The 14,203-nt window shown below is 39.6% G+C and overlaps 1 protein-coding gene across 3 annotated transcripts in view; it reads right to left on the bottom strand.

Annotated features, from left to right (window-relative positions):
• Positions 1-310: 310 nt before the first annotated feature.
• WIPF3 (WAS/WASL interacting protein family member 3) overlaps positions 311-14,203 on the bottom strand; it is a 43,679-nt gene continuing 29,786 nt past the window's right edge. Inside the window, exons 3-9 of one of the 3 annotated variants that reach the window (XM_088150746.1) lie at positions 11,290-11,422; positions 9,618-9,749; positions 7,573-8,460; positions 6,760-6,903; positions 4,325-4,426; positions 3,355-3,472; positions 311-2,633 (exon numbers count right to left, since the gene is read on the bottom strand). In XM_088150746.1, coding sequence (XP_088006872.1) covers positions 2,630-2,633; positions 3,355-3,472; positions 4,325-4,426; positions 6,760-6,903; positions 7,573-8,460; positions 9,618-9,749; positions 11,290-11,422 — 1,521 coding nt within the window. In that variant the 3' untranslated portion in view covers positions 311-2,629. Of the gene's footprint in view, positions 2,634-3,354; positions 3,587-4,324; positions 4,427-6,759; positions 6,904-7,572; positions 8,461-9,617; positions 9,750-11,289; positions 11,423-14,203 lie in introns of those variants that run through there. The other 2 variants (XM_088150747.1, XM_088150749.1) reach the window with 2 other exon arrangements.

The following is a 14,203-nucleotide window of genomic DNA, read 5'->3' as shown; positions in this document are numbered from 1 at the left end:
CTTGTACAAGGAATTAATTTTCAGGGGCAAACATTTTTCTAGTTGTTTCAATACATCTTGTCATTATGGAGCACATACAGACCTTCTTCATTTAAACAACTTATCTTATATGGACAGTTTGTAAAGCAAATAGCTACTATTTTAGGGTTTGAAATCTCCAGTTTCAAATAATGGCATCAAAAGGCAACTGACATTTTGAGAAAATGGTAAAAAAATCATCCATAATGTAAACGCACTGGTTGGTGGACACTTTTCTGCGAAAACCCAAATGTTCCAGGTATGCTACAAAATTTGACCACTTTCTCTCCCTGAGGATGTGTTGGAATGTGTAACATCTGATTGAAGCAGAATTTGTAAATCTTTAGGTGTTTCTTGTAGGAAGCGCAATGAGGAGTTTGAAGTCATTTGGGATATATGTATTAGACAATTATGATTGACCAAATTAATAAATTGTTTCTGCACAGAAAGAATTCCTAAGGGTTGAATACTTTAATATTATTTCCTGAATTGTATTGGAGCTGTTTTCGTCTGTTTTACAGCAAGGAATAAAATTGTGAGGAAAAATTAATGTAAAATTAGTTACCTTCTGGAAGTTACTGAGTCACATATAATGTCATAGTCATAGGCTTATTCAATGGGAAATCACCCCCTTTCTTCTTTCTCCCCTGTTCATCTTAAGTCAATTTAAGATGCAGTCTGAATTTTTTAAAACGTTTCAATAATTCTCATATTTACAGCCTCAGTGCAGAAGAAAAAGGATGGTTACTCCATGTCATTTGTAATTGCGCCATCATTAACTAGACACCATTTCTTCGTGTCTTGTTTTTAAATGTAAGGTCTGAGCAAATGATATTTTTTTCATTTTCCTGGGTGCAGACAATTCTCACATTAATTTTTTTCCCTTTCTTTATCCCAGAAATAAGTTCTGGAGCTCCAAAATCTTGCTGCTTATCGCAAAAGCAAAAGTCAACAGCTCTCATCCAATAGGGGGAGTTGCTTAGCTATAACACCTTGTGCAGATAGCTTCTAGTTGTTACCACATTAAGCGCCCCAAGAGCTACTGCTGAAAATGTACGTACAAAGCTAGCTGAAGCCGCTACTGCAGTCCTGTGGCTCTACTTGCAAGAGCAAGGTAGAAGTGCAAATGCAGCCTGGGTTTCCCGTTCTTTCTTAAATAAGGCAACTTCTGTTCTGAGGAGCAGTTACTCTCAAACCGATCTGGATGCTGTGTATTGTACTGCAACATCCACATGAATAAAGGCTGCCTAGTGCATTTTATCTGAATGAAAAACAGCCAGAAGACACTGTCAAAGCGGGGGCTATGATGGCTAGCTTTGCAAGCATGTTAAGCTGTAACTCAAAGGTAATAGGAAACCCACTGTCTTTACTGTTCAAAAATGCCCTCCCACCATTGCTGCTTTTCACGTAAAGCAAAATTGCGCAAGATAGAGATCTGTGTCTGCCATATCTCCATTAGTTTGGTCTTTAAATTTTCCTTTGGGGAGCCCTATCTTGCTTCCAGTTGTACATAAATATATATGGTGCCTTATCGAGGGCGCAATTGTATAGCAGCTAAAGACTTCAGATGCTTCCTAAACAAGATATGTTCCTTTTCTCCATGCTCCAGTTCAAGAGCTCTTTCACTGGCAGGCTGCATCCACTGCCTAATTCAGAGGAAGGATGCATTTATTGGACTTGGGGACTAAAGCAGAGAGAGAGAGAGGAAAAAAAATATTCCACTCTGCTCTGTAGAGACAAGTGGTGATGGTGGTGGTGCAGCCATGTCTTGGCCTCATATTCAAAAACAGGGAGTGGGCTCAAATATAGGAAGTTGCTTTTTATTTTTAAAATATTCAAAGTAAATCTTGTGTTTTAGCGGATCTTTTTCTGGTTTTGCGCACTGTCATTTTTAATGCTTCTGATGGGCCGAGGCCTCAGATGGGCCAGCCTTTTCACACAGAAGGTTTGCTAAGGACATTTTATATCCTTAGGCAGATGGGCCTTAGGAGAAGCTAACGGAGAAAGTTTTGCCTGCATTCTTCATACTCAAAGAGTGTATCTGTGCCTGTATGCCACCTTCTTTTGAAAATCTATACATCTGCACCGCTGAAAAGCCACGTCAGAGGAAACAAAAGAAAAGACTTGCCAGGAATTTATATATTAAAAAGTTACCATGTACAGAACGTAGATGCAATCAATCAAGTTTGGAAGTCATAAATTAGTTAAAACAGTACGAGCAGAAACTCCACGGGCAACTGAACTGCATACAGCACAGGGCAAACAATTTCCCCTAACTAGAATATGCCATATAAAAATGAATGGTTACGTGAACTAGAATACTTCATAGCATTTAAAAATAAAATTCAGGCCAACTTTAAAGCAGCTGAAATTGAAATACAATGTGTGGCAACTTTTTTGTAATTGATCATACGCTGTCATTCTGCCCATCTGGATCCAATGTTCAGCAGCCTCTTAAGTGTCATATCTTATGTGCCTGCACGTATCACATGACCATCAAAAGTATGTTCTTCATTTTATAATACAATTGTTGAACTCTTTATTTTTTGGAATAGCCTTGAATTGTGGATCTTCTCATCTCACTCGTGTTCGTAAGGGTGGGTTGTTGGTATTATCTGTAAAAAGAAAAAAGAGTACAACTGGCTATGACATTTATGAAACTCTATTTCAATAATCAAGAGGTTTAAGCCATAACTCTGTTTGAGAGAACCAGCAGGACAAATTTACAAATCACGTATGTTAGTTGAAAACCCTCATAATACCTCTGAATCCAACAAGATACACATATAGACATATATGCGTAGTTTGCACACATGACTCTAAAATCAGCAATTTAATATATTTAGAGAATTAAGAGATACCTAACTTTTTGACTTGGGACCTAAGACAGCAGTTTCCCAACATGTACTAAATTCCATAGCTTCAAAATTAGCAACCTGCACATAGGACATGATTTACTCAGAACACTTAAGCTAGAATCGGGTAGGCAATAGTGTGCCATGGATCCCACTGTGCTTACTGATACATTCCTTAGAGTCCATGAGTTTTTTTCACCTCATCTATCATTTTTTAAAATATTTATTTAAAAAAAAAACTATTTTAAAACATCTTTTAAAAAAATAATACTTATTTTTAAAAAATAAAAAATAAATCAAAAGCTAGTATGCTGCAAAAGCTAACACCAGACTCTAGCATCATATTTGCTTGCAGTAATGCCTTTGGAGCACACCAAGATCCCACTGAGATGGTTGAGTACACTAAGGGATAATTCACATTTTCACCTTTTATAGGAATATGTTAGTAAAATAATTATAAATTATTAGAACAATTACATACATGTATGTATGTATGTGCCCCTCCAAGTCAGGTTGACTCCTGGAGACTGCCTGGACTAGTCCCTGCAGTTTTCTTCGCAAGAGTTCAGAAGTGGTTTGCCATTGCCTTCTTCCTAGGGCTGAGAGAGAGTGACTGGCCCAAGGTCATCCAACTGGTTTTGTACCTAAGGCACGACTAGATCTCACAGTCTTCTGGCTTCTAGCCTAGTGCCTTAACCACTCACCAACTGGCTCTGAGGAATTACACCCATACACACATGTAAATAATAATAAAATGACATGTATGCATATGATTGTTCTAATAATAATAATTCACCTTCTGGTAAATGGTGATTTGCAACTGGCTGTGTCTGCTATGAAAGTCATGCTCTGAGTACATCTATCACATGTTCTCAAATTCCTACCCCTTGGTCACTCCATGCCACATACTGAACCCAGTTCTGAATTCAGTAAACCAAGGTAAACAAATCACTCTAGGATAATATAGCAAGATAGCAATGGGAGTGGAACAGAATGGACCTCTGGACTGGGAAATGTGAACAAAGCACCACAATGAAGCAGAAATAGTGCTGGGCAAGGCTTACAGGGAATAGGCATGGAGACCATCACTCAGTCGTAGAACTCTGCTGGATTCAAAGGCTATTGAATGGTTAAAAACAACAAAAACAAGATTCATTGGTTTTGAGATTGTTCTCAAGATGGGAGAGGACAAAGGGGTCCATGGCACAGCCTAATGATTTAGATCTGATTGAAAAAAGCCATGCCACAGGGACATACGGGCACTATCTATAAAACACAAATTATGGGTGCCAATGGGGGCTCCTGTGGTATTCTTGAAAATGGGGGTGTTTAATCACCAGACAGTTCTCTAGAGTAGCAATGCTGTTCCACGCAATACACTGAGGAAGCCTATAACTCTCTCATATTCTGAAGTCACTTCACATCTCACTGTGGCAGAAATTTTGACTTACCTTTCGTTTCCTGGCTAGGATAAATTTTCTGACAAGGCTTGAACTCATCAGGTGGAGGAAATTCTTCCACGGAATGGAAAGTAAATTTAGATTCAAAGTCATCTGGAAAGAGTTAAAAAAATCATTCTGAACTATAATAAGCAAAGTAACAAGTATGCACTACATGCCTACCCATCATGGAATGTTATGCAGAGGCACAAAAGGAAGAAAAAATAGTAAGTCAAAGAAATTAATGGCTTGAGATAAAAAATAGGGAAATACAGATGAATCTAGTTCACATCATCACCATTCACAATACCTCTCCATACCTTAAAAGCCATCCTTCCTTGCACCACAACCATACACCACTTCATACACTGCCTTTTTATTCCTTAAATTTCTCCTACCTGTCTGAGGATCTCATCAAGTCTATCCAACCACAACTGTCTCAGTCTTCCCCTTCCTCTCAACCCCCTAATTCTTGCTTCATGTCTTTGTTTTGTGATTCAGTCCCCATTCGTTCTCTCTGTATGACTAAATCACATGAACATGCTTCTTCTGTATTGGTCGCTCATTTTTGTATTGTACAAAGGCTTAAGTAACTGCACTGAACTTAAGTTTAAGTTTACATACAACCATTTTAACCTTTCAACAAATATTCATTCTTCACAAAGACCGCATTGGATCCATTTATTACCTCTTTACCAAGTAAAATTTCTCCAGCCATTTTCCCATCTTTAATGAACATCCTGCCAGGTACTCAGATTCATCTGCTTGCTCTAGTTTTTTATCATTTATGCAGAACATTTTTCTTCTAGCAAATACTACCTTTTCTTTGATACATAATTTTTCAGATCCATTCTCCTCATTGCATCATGGAATCTAACATATGCTACAAATCAGTCAGGTTCTCAAGTGCACATACATTCAAATCCCCAACCAACCCATCACCACATACATTTCTTATACATTTATTGATAAATGCATCAAAGGGGACATCAAAAATTTTTGTCTTACTACCTGATGAATGTTGAACTGTTGAACTTAAGCATTCCAATTTATTCCTATGCATGCTTTACTTCCATCATCTCTCTTACTATATTCAGCAATCAACTCCGAACTTCACATTCATGCAAAACATTCTATAGTTCAAGCCTATTCACTTTATCATATATGAATGTGCAATACATTCTCTCCCTCACATTGAAATTATTTCTTAATGATCTCCTGAAGAGCAAAATTCTGGTCTCTCCAGCATAAAGCCAGCTTTTGTACTTCTCAGTTTTGCTCATTGTCATCTCTTATACCTTTTGAATTAGAATTCTTCTAAACACTTAGCAAACTAATTACCTGGTAATTTGCATTCATTCCCACTATTTTTTCTTTGTGTAGGGGAACAATAATATAAATGCAACCACATCCATATTTTATTATTTCTCTATTTACACCATCTACACCTGAAGCATCACCACTTTTCAACATTCTGACAGCATCTGTGACTTCCTTTTCACTAATTTTTCTTGGACATTAACATTTACAGCATTGCACTCTTCAACAACTTACTATCATTTCCATACAAATCCCTAAAATACTCCATCCAGCATTCTCTCAGTTCAGTTGCACCATTTCATCACATTTTTAATTCCATACATTCTGCTTAAAGCTCCTTTTTAGCCCTCATCCACTTCCACCAATTCTAGAGATATTAGAAGAATTGTAGAACACTGTCATAATCCTCTCTTTTGCTATCTTGCTGTTTCACCTGCAAAGTTTCAATCCCATGTTAGATCAGTCTAGTAAAGTAATCAAGTAGTTTTCTTGGCAAAAATACTCAAATGGTTTGCCAGTGCTTTCTTCCAAATAATTGATAATAGTTTATCCTGGAGTTTTTCCCTAGGTATGCCACTATCAATATTTCTGCCTTCAGAATTCCTGTATAAATGTTCATTTGTCTCCAGAAAAGTTCAAATTTACATACTCAAATGCACCCATTCCTCATTTAGCAACTACCTCAGTTAGTGACCATTCCAAATATGACAGTAATAAAATTCATTTTCCAACCAATGTGCACTTTTATGGCCCAATTTTGTGCACCTGACAACAACGCATGCCAGAGTGAGAGTAATGCTGGCACAGCTGTACGAGAGAACTGTGTCTGAATGAGCCAGCAGGAACCACTGATCTCTGTAGCATCTTTCTCTCCTTCTGCCTCAGTCATGTGTTCACTTAGCAACCATTTCACTTAATGACCTGGTAATTGGAACAGAACTCAGTCACTAAACGAGGGATGGGTATACTGGCTTTCATGCATATTGACTTTCCTGAGCAGTTTGCATTGCCATCCCTAAGCAGGCAATGGTTTTAAAAAGCCTTCATGGATAATTAAGTCTGTAACCTTGTAATAAGAAAAATTCTATATTTTCTATGCTTGTCAACTATAAATGATACAGTGTTACCCATAATGTGGACAGCTCCATTCTTAAGTGCTGGGTAGAGGTCATGGGAAACCAGGCACGGAGATACTTGTGTGTATTGGCATTTGCTTGTGAGCTCAGTTGTTGGAGACCTTGCAGGGGGAAGAGGCGGTGGCATCAACTTTGCTAAGAAGAATAAACATGGAAAAAGGACTAAGCAAACAATACGTCATGCATTTTCATTCCTACCTCTCATCCTTCTTGCAAAATGTTCAAGCAGAACATGCAGTATCCCTGTATACATAACATATTCATTCTCAGAATTAGGCAGAGTGATCAGGTCACAATTACCCAATGTGGGATTGCAGCCAGTTCTCCCCTGTATTGTCCAGTATGCTTTATTTTGTAGATCCCCATATATTTTAATATAGTATTCTATTCAAATCATCAAATTCAGTAAGGTATTAGCACTTTTAAATGCAATCTTTCTGAGCTGTGGGAAACTTATTTTGGCCAACGGGCAGAAAAAACCCTGGACAATCTGTTAGAGGCTGCATGCTCACAGTAAGCAGTGCAATAGCCCAAAAAGTTACCACACAAGCAGGCATGTAGTCCTCCATGGACTTTGCCCCCTTATGTGCGTGCATGCACACGTGCATGCACGCACACACACATACACGCACACACACTATGGTTAAATTCTAAAGCAATTTCTGACCTGGTTTGCACAACATACCAACCCAAAGGATCCCAACCTGCTTCAGTTGCTAGGTGTATATACAAAGGACATCTTGTACCCTGTGCAAATTGTACTCAACAGGATATAAACCAGTGGGATGCAACTGACATAGTTACCTCCTCCTCTTCCTTGTCTCCTTTTATGCATTGCAGGAGCTTGCTGGGGGGTTGGGGGGGTTGGGGGAAGAGGCATTGACTGAATGGGGAGCTTCTGCAACTGGCTCTTGAGGGGCAGTAGGGGGGCAGAATCACTGCTGCTGTCCAAAGCACTGCTATAGGTTGGTGATGGCGGTGAAAACATTGATGTTCTCGGTGAAGAAAAGGTAGACATAGAAGGTCCTGGGAGAGGAGGAGGTGGGGTTGGTGGCATGGGGGGAGGATTAATTCTTAGATCAAGCTGGGAGGAGGATGGGCTGGGACATTCATTCACTTTGCCTGGAAGTGCACAGGGGGATGATGGAGCCAAGGGTAGTGGTGGAGGAGGTGGCATGTGCAATGGGGAGGGGTTACTTTTAGGAGTTCTGTCATTCTGAGAGGAAGCAGCAGCAGCCATGTCTGGGGAAGGGAGCTTGTCAGGATGTTCAGACAGAGGAGGTGGTACAGGGGGAGGAGGAGGAAAGATAAGTGAAGGTTTTCCAGAGGGAGATGGTAATGGTGGTGGTGGTGGCGGTAGAGGAGGAGGAGGAGGAGGAAAGGTAAGTGAGGGTTTGCCAGAGGGAGATGGTAATGATGGTGGTGGTAGTGGTGATGGTGGAGGAGGAGGAGGAGGAGGAGGAGGAGGAGGAGGAGCAAGAGATGGAACTGGAGCAGGAGCAGGAGGAGCAGGGATGCTGGGACGAGCTGGCACAGCTCGCTGGACCTTGGATGCTTCTGACTGATCTGTTTGCTTAGGGCCACCTGGGGAGATCTGAAAGTTGCCACTGGCTTTCCCATTATTGTTGCCTGGGGCTGGAGCCTTCGGGGGAGGAGACGTTTTCACAGTAGGTGGCTTCCCAATCCTATTAGCTGAGGAAACCAAGCAAAAGCAAATAAATCACATACAATTTTGAAATAATCAACAACTACTTCTACAATTCACCCTTTGAATAATATAAATTATTCTCCCTGTTACTAAATCCAAATAATTCATCCTGTGAGTAAATCCAGATTATTGATCAAATGATGAAGAAAATGAGAGGATGTTTTCCGACTCAACTTCTTATATTGGTTGCCCTATCAATTAGCCTTTTCTGTATGCTATTCCAATCCTGCCAATTAGTTTTCAGAGACTGCAGAGCCAACAGCAATTCCATCATTCCAGGAGGCAGTACTGAAGAACCTAGATTTTGCTTCATTCTATTGCCAGCAGAAAAACAAACTAAAAATGTCTGTGGAAAAGAGGAATCATTCTTGCACGTCTCAATTATACTACACAGAGGTGAGATGGATGTCTCTAAGCAACGGCTACACTCTGGTGGATTCAGGAACAACGGTCTTTCCACCCAGCACTGTAGTTTATTAATCTATTGTGCCTGAAATCTGTTTTTCTCATACACAGTTTTTACTTGCTTGATTTTGGTAGTTTAACCTTGATTTCCCCGTCTGACTGACAGCATCATTTATATAAAGATAAGCTCTTGGTCACAGTTATTACTTTAAATTGCATTATCCTTGACTGTCTAAAACCATCCAGGAATAACAGCTAGTACAAATCACAGCAGCATGATTGTTAACTGGCCTGGATGTACTGAATAGATTTTGAAATAGCCACATCATTCAAAGGCCTTGGGGTTTTTGAGTTAATTTATTGCACAAGACAGAAACCATGACAAAAAAACCCCAATATAATGAAGTAAGAGAAAATATATTGTAAATAATGTGCAGAGTATGCACATTTGCTGTTAATGCAAACATAAATACTCTGTAATAACCAATGCATGCTCAGATAATGAATAGCAAAGTGGTTTTACATTTTATGCAACTCATAGGATCTTAGAATACTTGCTGTAAGTATAGTTAACACGCTAAGAGAGATCAGCTCTCTTATTAATGCTCTAAATCCTCAATCCTTCTTTGAATATTAATTTTATATGCAAAAGGACAAGTTAGTGTGTCCTAACTTACATCATAAAGAAACACTTTGATATTTTGTTGAGACTCCATTTGCAACCGGATCCCGTTACCTGCTAAGTCTCTTTGGCCAACTGGTCTCAGAACAGGGAATCCATCTGCAAAAAGATTCCCTAAGGCCTGAGGGATATCACTGCTACAATTTCCAGAGCTTCCTCCATCTCTGCTGGGCCTTCTTCTGCCAGCTGTGAAGGAGAAGGAGAAGGAGAAGGAGAAGGAGAAGGAGAAGGAGAAGGAGAAGGAGAAGGAGAAGGAGAAGGAGAAGGAGAAGGAGAAGGAGAAGGAGAAGGAGAAGGAGAAGAAGGAGGGGTATTTCTTCATCTTTTGGTTTTCCACTATCTTTCCTTTGGCATAAAATGAGCAGAGGATAATGGCTATGTACAGTATATACAACACAATAATTGTTTAACAAATTGAGCATAATTGGCAGGATTTACCCAGCAAGCCATATAGTGCATTTTAGAACATGTTGTGGCTGGATTCACACAACACACTAAGCCACAAAGAAAGCAAACCATATTATGGCTTAGTTATGATGTTCAACCACTCTGTCTTGCAATTACTAACAGTAGAACTTTCTGCTGCATATATTAAGGCAAAAAAACTCTTTGAAGAAACTTTTCATGCTGCATGATTAAAAACAGTGCAGCATTTGAACCTTCAGATCAGGAGTATCTGCAAGTGGAGGGGGGCACTGTAAAAGAAGTCAAGATGGCAGCCACAACTACACTCTTTTCTCTGTGACTCATGTGTGCAGTGCAAAGAAATGTGTAAAGAAGGGGCTGGACTTTGCACACTTTGGGCTGCCATCTTTTGCTTCCTCCTGTAGACATCCCTAATTCAGATATAATAAAGAAACTAACTTTGATTTCATTTAAATGCAATTGAAGTTAAATGTAATTAAACACCATGTATATAATTATACTAAAAATTAGAAACTAAGGACAGTTTTTGCAGAGTTTTTGCCCATTAAAAACTTGCAGGGAATAATGGCATAAGGAGCATAAGGTTATATACTCCTAGCACCCTAGACAATACAATTATGCACATATTATTCTTTAAAACAGGAAATCAGGTATTGCCACTGACTTCCTATAATCTCAACAGATATATTACATGGTAGAGCTAAAATACTGCTTCCTGTTTTTGCTTCTTTCTTCCACTTCTTCCTCTTCCTCTTTGTTAATTTTAATGGGCTTCTCTCAGGCATCCCTTGCTACCACTTTCTTTACTTATTTTGGCTGGAAATGATTAAATTAGCTGGGAACATTTCTTGATGTTTTTACAGAGAAAATTGTCAGTCTATTTCCCTAGTGAAAAGAATGAGTGAATAGATGACAAGGGCTCAAAATGGTTGAAAAAAGAAAGGCTTGAAAAAATGTGCCATTTGTACAGGAAATGTACAGGAATTAAAATCACAAATTGGAGGAGGGGAGCTGGATTTAAGAGTGAATCCAAAATATATGGGACAGATAGGAAGACATCAAAATTACTTCTATATTTAATAAGAAGTTTGGGGTATTGAGAAAAAACAGCTTGATAAGATTGGTTAAACAATCTTCAAGTAATCTGGCCAACGTAAAAAACTTTCATGAGAAAAATGAAAGTGGGTCACTGACATAGTCTTGTAATCAAGGAAAAAAGAAAGATCTCTGTCAAGAAAGGGCTTTCAATCTAAAAACAGCTTAGCAACCATTGGAAAATATCCATAAACAGAAGACTTACTGTCAATCTGTGGAGCACTGCGATCATTGATCTGGGATACTCTCCTCAACCGAGTCCCTCTTTGGATCTCATGTAACAAAGCACTTCGACTTTTGGATTCCTCCTTTTTCACTTTGGGTGGTTCTGTGTTTGCCTGTCAAAGATAGCAGGTCAAAATCCCAGGTATCAGGAGGGCACTTCTTGAGGACAGGGAGAAGTGTCTAGGAACATTTTGGTTCCTTGGCCAATGATCACACTGCGTACCCTCCATTTGGAGTCTGACAGTCAGCATCAACATCTTGAACGTGGGCCAGAAATTTTATTATTTATTTGTTAGAGGTACTTCCTGCTTTACCTCCAGGAGCTCAAAGTAGCTTCTATAGTATTCTCTCCTCCAGCTTTTCCTCATAACAAGCTGAGAGTGTGAGTTCCCGTGGCTGAGGATGGACTGGAGTTTGAAGCTTCCTGGTTGCAGTTCAGCTCCTTAACTCCTACACAACATTGGCTTTCACTAAATGGTCATCAGTGTCCTTCTTTTAACAGTGAAATGATGTGAGTGTCTGGTGTTTTCAATTAAAGTTCTGGTAGCCAAATTCACTAGGTGTTCCATCAAGAATAAATAACATAGTGACTCCATGACTATCCATTGGGGTCCTTGCCCTACTTGGCTTGATTTTTTACAGGTTCTTTCAATAAAAACATTGCTTTCTGGTAAGTGATTGACAACTGGGAGATACGCTGATCTAAAGTTCTTTTAAGTACAAGTGTTACAGATTGCATCTGCAGTATGAATTCTTTTCTTTTAAAAGCACATAATTTATTTTTCATTTCAGCTTGTAACCACAGACAGTAGTACTGATGAACATACTAGTAAAGCCAATATTAACAATTTACTGCTTTTTCCTGAGAATCTCAATTGTCTTTTACTTTTTTAATCGATAGGAATGGATAAAATCACATCGTATCAGTTGGGAGTCAGTGCAACTGAAATCAATGGAATTTATTTCCACGTAACGTGATTAGGGTCAGGGAAAGGGATACTTTGCATTTGGTTTTCTTTATACACTGAGACACTTTTGCTAGGTGGTAGAGGGAATTATATCCAGGTATAATAAAACCTCCATTTTACAGATCCCCATTCAGCAACCTTCAAATAAAGTAAATGTTGTGCCTTCTAGTCATTTCTGACCCCTGGTGACTGGCCACTGCAGTTTTATTGACAGCGTTTTTTGAAAGGGGCTTGCCACTGCCCTCTTTCTAGGGCTGAGAGAAGTGACTGGCCCAAGGTCTTCCCAGCTGATTTCATGCTAAGGTGGGACTAGAACTCACAGTCTCCTGGTTTCTAGCCTGACGCCTTAACCACTATACCAAACTGGCACAATAGACAAAATTTGAGTTTGGATTCCCCCCCCCAAAAAAAGTCTGTTGTCTCCACAGCAGTCAGGACAATTGATATGATTTACATTATAGTGTAAATTAGGATAATTTGCATTTAATGGACAGTCTTCAGCTCCAAAAGACACCTTTTGATTGTGAATGTTAGTAACAAAAGAAAGTTTTGAAGGAGGAACCGAGCCATTCAATGATTCTCTAAAACATTGGGTAGTCCAAATGTGTTGGGACTGCAACTTCCAGAACTGTTGTAGTTACAGTCCCAATTAATCTGCAAAGCACCAAGTTAGGAAAGGTTGGTCTGTACTTTAAAATATCAGATGAAATGCAATGCTGTTCACATAAGGCTGTCCCATAATAAAATGTAAAAGTCACAAAACTTAATCATTTGACTAGAAATTTCCCTCAAGCTGGAGCTAGACTGACTGATCTGACTGTTTGCATCTGCAGTGGGTGGCAATGGATAGGAAAGAAGCCAGAGCAGGTAGACAGAAGAAGGGGGTTTCCTTCTAGGCCTGGCAGGAGGTGCTGCTGGAGTGAGAGGTGACTGAACAAGGTGCAGAGACAGCAACAGCTGGGAGAGCCAGAAGCTGGAAGATCCACAGCCATGTAGAAGAACCAGGAAGGCGCCTGAAGTAGCTGAAACCAAAGAAGAACCTGCAGAAAAGTGTAAGCAGAAAGAAGATGCAGCCCCGGTCTCCAGTGGCGGCATAGCACACTCCACACGTTTCAGGTGCTGGATAACTGGGCAACAGAGTATTAAGAGAAAAGGCTGTAGATAAGGTAGCATAGGAGGAGGAAGAAGCTAGCAGCAAAGCAGTTTGTATTATAAGCAAATTTATGTTGTTAAGTTCTAAGCATTAAGTAGGTATTAGAAGACATATTTACCCTAGGTCACTATATAGATAGATATACATAGAGCTAAACATTTATACACATAAAATGTTATACATCCATTTTGCACTGTGCTTGTACAATAATAAACAGCATTATCTTCACTCATTAGCTCTGTGTGTGTCTGGCTTCTTCCCTATCCATTCTCACCCGCCAACACTATTCGCTTGCATTTGAACTGGCAGAAAACTATACCAGTCTAACTTATTCTCTTTCCACTGCATTCGCTATCCTGCATATATTGCTTCTATTTTGCTTTGCAGATGACTGGTGGGTCTCCTGATTCCATGTCTGCAGTGTATGTTAAGCAAAGTCCTTGGTGAAACCTTTTGGCTTTTCTGCCCTCCCGCTTTCTGGACATCACCACTTGGTGGGATACCATCTATCAATCAGGACAGTGATGAGGGGATAGAACAGGAAGGAAGCTTGGGGAGGTGCTAAGTAGTGACAAGTGACCACCTCCCTGTCCTGCTTTACTATCTTTGCCAAATCAGGAAAGGACACCTGTCAAAACCAGTGAAGCAGGAGAGCCAGCTCTTGCAAAACATGGAAACCCCTACACACATACACACACACACACAAACCAACAGCCCACCATTCATTGGATTGAAGGAACTGTTTAGTAACTAAGGATACTGAAAGAGAATCT

This window comes from Python bivittatus, unplaced genomic scaffold (assembly GCF_059951505.1).
Source record: "Python bivittatus isolate LINGU-HERP-01145 unplaced genomic scaffold, Pbiv_v1 ctg000610_np1212, whole genome shotgun sequence".
Lineage (NCBI taxonomy): Eukaryota > Metazoa > Chordata > Lepidosauria > Squamata > Pythonidae > Python > Python bivittatus.
Note: the sequence above shows the minus strand (reverse complement) of the source record. Positions and strands in the feature narration are given on the sequence as shown.